Below are 7,325 nucleotides of genomic sequence, written 5' to 3' on the forward strand. Positions count from 1 at the left end.
GAACACACGCAGGCACCTCCACTGAATTCCCACTGAAGTCCAGATTCTGCCGCAGTACCTTAGTGTAAAAGTGCCTTCTGCTCATAGGAATCCTCTTCCCAGGGATGACACCTGGGATGTTATATGGGATTATACCCCTCTGGGATGTGCTGCTGAGTCAAAAGAACTTCACACACTGTTCTGGCTCCCAGGAGCCAATTACAATGCTCAGTTATCATCCTGGAATGCAGATGGGAGAGATCAATCCTCACACATACACACAATTGAACTAATCTAGGCAGAATTTAGTACATAAGTCCTATTGACTAATCTTACATAAAAAGAAACTGAACAATTAACTGATTTAATATAAAAATAAACTAAACTATTAACATATAAAATAGCCTGTAAGTATTCTGAGCTTACTGCTGTCCATAAATAAAAGGGTAAAAATAAAAGTAATGAAAAGATCTCCAATTTTAGTCCTGAAACATGTTGACCTGCCAAACCCATCAGGATATACCAACTTGACTGGAGGGATAACATACTGGGAACACACTGGGCGGGACACAGAGTGTGGCTGTGGGAGCTACCCATGGCCCCTGGCACTCCCCTCTGGCACTGCGTCCTCTTTAAGGGCTGCCTTCAGCCACCATGAACTGAGCAGTTTTCCTCCACAAAGCCCTTCATCCAGGGCTGAACCCTCTGCAATTGCTGCCCCCTCCATGTGACAACTAATAAAACTAATAAACTCATCATTTTAAAACATTACCTTGTTTCATAAGCAATTATTCTGAGAGAAAAATAAGTATCAGTTACCCCAAACTTGCATGATTACAGCAGATCTTATTTCTGTATCTGACCATCAATATATTGATTTGTTAAAAATATCTATGGCCATCCGTATGAGACAGGCAGTGAGCCAGATGTTAGGAGAAATGCAACTGCAGGACAAAGCAAGGTCTTAGGTGCGTTTACTAATGGTTCAGAGACAGAATTAAAATGGAAATAGCATGGGAATGAATCCTAGATCTATAATTTGCTAGTTTTGTGATCAAGAGCAGTGTTTAACATCACTAACACTCAATTTTCATACCCATACAATGGAATAACTTGTTATTAAGTGAAGTAATAATTGTAAGTTCAAAGTGAAAGAATTTTTTTAAAATAAATTTTACATAACAAAAGTATATAAGATTTAAAAATAAAAAAGTGCAAAGCTTATAGCTGTGAGGAGACAGCCAAGTAGGTCTGTGCATTTGTAATCATAGATGCTGACTACTATGTGAAGCTAAACAACAGAGTAACATAAGACTGCATTACTGCACAGCCACGATGGATGGCCTGAGAGCTTCAGGAGAACCATGGTTAACGCGTCAGATTTGGAAATAAAGATGGGGATTCCAGCCTGTGGAGCAGAAAGCATGGGAAGACTGAAGGAAACCTACAGCAGAGGATCCTTGAAGGGATAAAGAGAGCAGACTGCGGCTCTGCAGGATAGATCACAGACCACACACCCCGTGGACACCAGGCAACCATCTGAATGATACGAAGTATATGCTAGGTGCAGTGGGGAGTTGTTGCTAGGTTTTATTCAGATTTGTGATGCTGTCAACTGCAATTTAAAAAAAAAAAACTTTCTATACTATCCAAAAAACAGAAGCATAAAGGCAGAGGGAGCATATCAGGTGGCTATTACAAAAGTCCAAGTGAACCGCCATCCATTCCTCCCATCCAGCCCAAGCTCAGACCCGGTGAGAGTGGGGGTGAGCTCCTGTGCTCCTCTGCCCTGGATGGATCTCCCCAGATCAAGCACAGGACAGCTCCTGACATGAGGGCCTCCAGAGCCCTCGCCCCTAAGCCCTCCAGGTGAGTGAGAACTTCTGCAATGCTCTTGGGATCCCTAGATCGATCCCAAGCCCAGGCTCAGCTAGTGTGTGGGAGAGTTTCTATGCTCCCCTGTGCCCCCTGAGCAAGGGACACAATGGAGGGGCACCACAAGTTCACTGTTGTGTCAGAGAGGCAAAACAGGTTCACCTTCCAAGAGAGGCAGCAGGAAGGAGTGCAACACAACAGCTAGACCCAAGCCAGGGATAACTGCATAAACTGAAACTTAATAGATCTGCACCTGAATTTCAGTAGATGCTAAGGTTATAACTGCACCAAAGCTCCACACCAAAGGTCAGAGGTCAGTGCTATACAAAATGACAAAGACAAGAATCAAAATGCAATCTCAGGCCTCGAGCCCATCCAGAACAACTGCAGAGGACACTAGCTCAGGTGAAATGTATGAACTAATACCATCAGAAGTAAAGAAAAAACAGCTGAAAGGTATAGAGAAACTAACAGCAGAATTAATTTCTGAAACCAAAAAAGAAATATCTGAATTCATAGCATTGAATTAAAGAATTAAATACAGAAAAATATGGAGAAACCCAATCTGAAAAAAAAAACTCTGCAGTAAAAGAATTAATAACTGTTTCTAAAGAAGACATTGATTTTAAAAAAAAGGTTAGAAAAATGACTGATTCCTTCAATGAGCAATACAGGAAAGAAATAGATCACATGAATCAGAGTCAAAGAACTATAGAGGAACTTAAAATCTCAATCACAAGCCTGCGAAACCATTTGAGTGAAAGTCAAGACAATTTCAGATCTTGAAGATGCTGGTGAAGCTAGTGAAAAGGTAAGAAAACATCTCTTAAAAATAACTAGGATGCAGGATAAAATAATGCATCACTTGCAAGACGATGCAAAGATGAACAATGTGGCACTAATAAGCATCAATGAGAAAGATGGAGTCAATACAAATAATATAAAAAGAATATGGGTAGAAGTAAAAGCAGAAAACTTCCTAAATACAAGGAAACAATCTGACATTCAGGTAACCAAAGCATAAAGAATGCCAAATAACTTCAAGCCAATTAAAAACACACGGAGACATATAATAGTCAAGATCCCAGAAATCCGGCATAAGAATAACATACTGAAAGACCACAGAGAAAAGAAGCAGATCACATGCAAAGGAAAACCCATCAGAATTATGACCAACATCTCTTCACAAATCATGAAGTCAAGAAGACCATGGAGCAGGTTACTTCAAGTCCTCTATGAAAACAAATTCCAGCCCAGACTACTACATACTGCAAAACTCTTTTTCAAGTTTGATGGAGAAGTGAAATGCTTCCTTGGCAAAGAACAACTAAAGAATTTCATGATGACAAAGACAATCCTACACAAGCTACTGAAAGATGTTCTAGAGAGAGACCAAAACGATCAGAACTCCACCAATGAAAACAGAAGGGACCCACTAAATAAAGCAAACAATTGAACAGAGGACAAAAAGGAGTAAATGACAGCAGGTAAATAACATGTCAATCATAAGTCAACACATCTCAATTATAACCATCAATGTAAATGGACTCAATTCACCAATTAAGAGAAATAGACCAGCACAGTAGATTAGGAAACAAAATCGAACAATATGCTGTATACAAAAAACACACTTCACTCATAAAGACTGAAAGTCAAAGGATGGAAAACAATACTACCTGCCCCAGCACCTCAGAAAAAAAGCAGGGGTAGCAATCCTATTCTCAGACAGTCTCAACTTCAAACCAACAAAGATCAAACAAAATTTTTAAAAAGGCCATTATATACTGGTTAGGGGAAAAATTCAAGAGGAAGTGGTAACAAACATAGATATCTATGCACCAAATGCAGGACCACTCAACTATTTAAGACAAATGTTAATGGACATGAAAAATCTAATATCCAATACCACAGTCTTAACAGGAGACCTTAACACTCCCTTATCCTCAAAAGATAGATCAACCAGACAAAACATTAGCAAAGAAGTAGAAGAACTGAACCGGAGCTTGGAACAAATGGACTTGCTGGACAGATACAGAGTGTTCCACCCAATCACAGCTGAATACACATTTTATTCAGCTGCACCTGGGTAATTTTCTAAAATAGGCCACCTACTGGTCCATAGGTCATGCTTAAGTATATGCAAAAAAACAGAAATTGTTCCATACAGGTTATCTAACTACAGTGCAATGAAACTGGAAATAAACGACAAAGGAAAGCAGAAAAAACCCTAAATACATGGAAATTAAACACCCTACTCATCAACCAATGGGTCACAAATGAAATTAAACAAGAAATTCAACCATATCTAAAATTCAATGAAAATTCAACTACAACTTATTGGAATTTATAGGACACAATGAAAGGAATTCTCAGAGGGAAATTTATAGATGTGAACTCACACATTAGGAAAACACATAAACACCCTAATGCTGCACGTCCAACATCTAGAAAAGGAAGAGAAAACCAAACCCAGAGCCCAAAGATGGAAAGAAATCATAAAGATTAGAGCAGAAATTAATTCAACTGAGACAAAGAAAACAGTTCAATGAATTAATGAATCAAAAAGCTGATTCTTTGAAAGATTAAATAAAATTGTTAAACCCCTAGCTAACCTCATCAAAAAGAGGAAAGAAAAAATTTAAATATAAGCAATAAGGAATGAAAAGAGTATAATCATCCCAGAACCAGTGAAAATTCAGAAGACTACCAATAGCTACTTTGAAAACCTTTACTCTCACAGAATAGAAGACACAGATGAAATGGACAGATTCCTACAAAAAGTACAAATTACTAAAACTGAATCAAAAAGATATAACAACTCTCAATAACCCAATAACAGCAAATGAAATACAAAACGTATTAAAAAGCCTGCTGACAAAAAAAAAGTCCACATCTGATGGATTCACAGCTGAATTCTACAAGAAATTTACAGAAGATATAATGCCTATACTCCTCAAACTCTTCGATGAAACTGAAAAGCAAACAGTTCTCCCAAAATCATTCCTGGAGGCAAGTATTATACTGATAGCAAAACCAGAGAAAGACACAACTAAGAACGAAAACTACAGGACAGTCTCCCTCATGAACATAGATGCCAAAATCCTCAATAAAATCCTAGCAAATAAAATACAGTAAATCATCAAGAAGATCATACACCATGACCAGGTAGGATTCATACCAGGGATGCAAGGATGGTTCAATATTCAAAAATCCATAAATGTAATACAATGTATCAATACAGCGAAATCTAAAAACCACATGATCATTTCAATTGATGCAGAAAAGGCTTTTGACAAAGTCCAACACTCATTCATGTTCAAAATCCTACAGAAAATTGCAATAAAAGTCCTCTATTTCAATTTAAGAAAATACATCTATGACAAACCAATGGCTAATATAATTCTAAATGGGGAAAAAATTGAAATCTTTTACTCTTAGATCTGGCACAAGACAAGGATGTCCTCTATCACCACTCCTATTCAATATAGTTCTGGAATCATTGGCTAGAGCTGTTAGACAAGAGGGAGAAATAAAAGGAATAAAAATAGGTAAAGAAGAAGTTAATTATCTTTATTTGCAGATGACATGATACTTTACTTGGAAGACCCAAAAAGCTCCACTAAGAAGCTACTAAAATTGATATAGAAATTCAATAGCATAGCAGCATACAAAGTCAATACCCAAAAGTCAATAGCATTCCTCTAAACACATAACAAACACACTGAGAAAGAAATTAGAGAAACAATATCTTTTACAATAACAACATGGAAAATGGAATACCTTGGAATTCATCTAACTAAAGAAGTTAAATATCTTTACATGGAAAATTACAGTACTCATAAAAAAGAGATCATAGAGCATTTCAGAAAATGTAAAGATATTCCCTGCTCCTGGATAGGAAGAACCAACATTGTGAAGATGGCCATACTCCCCAAATTGTTTTACAGATTTAATGGTATCTCTATCAAATACCACCAACATACCCACCAGACCTAAAGAAATTGTTCCTAAAATTTATTTGGAACCATAAAAGACCTAGAATAGCAAAGGCAATCCTGGCCAACAAAGACAAGGCAGGAAGCATTACAATTTCTAACTTGAAATTATAGTACAAAACTACTATGATAAAATCAGCATCGTATTGGCAACAAAATTACCTGAGAATCAATGGGATACATTAGAAGCTGCAGAGGCCTCTAGGAACACACTCAGCCACCTGATCTTTGACAAAGAGGCAAAACACACTGGAAGAAAGATAGCCTCTTTAACAAATGGTGCTGGAAAAGCTGGCTCTCTACATGCCAAAAACTAAAACTTGACCCAGCTCTATCACCATGCACTAAGCCAAAGTCAAAGAGGATTTAAGATCTAAACATAAAAACAGAAACACTAAATGTTGTGGAAAAGAAAGTAGGAGGAACTCTTGAAAACATAGGGGTAGGCAAAGAGTTCATGAACAAAAATCAAATCGCACGTGTAATACTTGAAAGAATTAGCAACTGGGACCACTTCTTACTGAGAAGTGTTCTCATTGCTAGAAGAGCTCAGGACCTCACTGTTGCTGAGGATGGCTGTGGTACTTCTCAGGAGAGCTCTAATTCCTACCTTGAGCACCACTTCCTGGCTCCAGTGCAGACCCCTCAGCCTGCAAGCTTCATTCTACCAGCACAGACTTTCCAGCTTCCACCACTGACCTTTGGGCCTTTCCAGTTCAGATCCATGAAGTGTGTCTCTGTGTGGGACATTGTCAGGCTCTAAGCCTCCAACTGGACTTGAGAGAGGCATTGCTATGGGCTCTGGGTCTTCTGCTGGACTCATGCGGCATATTAAGATCCAGGCCTTCAGCTGGCATCTCTGGTCTTTCGGTGTGGACAGATGTCCTGCACTCTTTATGATTCTTTGGGTGATTCATCATAAAATAATCTTATAAAATGTGTCCTGTATTAAAGAAAAAAATGAAACAAAATAGTAACCTGAACAACTAATTTGAATATAGCATCATGCAACACAGCAACTATTGTTGAATTCCTATTACTTTAGTTAGTGAAATTTGTATCATTTCTAGTGCTGTTTTTTTTCTGTCACTATTTTGAATTCTTTAAAAAATAAAAAATGTGTCTGTATTGTATTGTCCCCCTTGAAAGCCCCAAACCATGACAGGAAGTAATATTACATTTAGAAGTAGGGAGGTAAAAACATTGAATGCTTATGATTTTCATTGTCCATGAAAACATCTTATCCTCTCTTGAGGAAAAAATAAAACTTGTAATGTCAGTCTAGGGTACACTTGAAAAGGAGCCCGAGTCCCAGCCCAGGCGCAGCGTGGGCCGGACCCTCTCCCAGCCCCTCGGGCCGCCCCCACCACTCCCCAGTGCCTCCCCCACCCCGCCCGCCTAGTAGGATTTTCTGCCGTGTTCCGGGAGCCCCCAGACCCAGTCCTAGCCCAGGTCCAGTGAGTGTGCGGAGAGTTT

The 7,325-nt window shown here is 38.6% G+C and overlaps 1 protein-coding gene across 1 annotated transcript in view; it reads right to left on the reverse strand.

The window, feature by feature from the left end:
* Positions 1–6,672, reverse strand: part of LOC101587015 (olfactory receptor 1013) — a 10,704-nt gene extending 4,032 nt beyond the window's left edge. The window contains exons 1-2 of the mRNA XM_004645825.1: positions 6,549–6,672; positions 995–1,021 (exon numbers count right to left, since the gene is read on the reverse strand). Coding sequence (XP_004645882.1) covers positions 995–1,021; positions 6,549–6,672 — 151 coding nt within the window. The remainder of the gene's footprint in view (positions 1–994; positions 1,022–6,548) is intronic.
* Between the last annotated feature and the right edge of the window lie 653 nt (positions 6,673–7,325).

The sequence above is a fragment of the Octodon degus genome, unplaced genomic scaffold, assembly GCF_000260255.1.
Source record: "Octodon degus isolate 3935 unplaced genomic scaffold, OctDeg1.0 scaffold00239, whole genome shotgun sequence".
Taxonomy (NCBI): Eukaryota; Metazoa; Chordata; class Mammalia; order Rodentia; family Octodontidae; genus Octodon; species Octodon degus.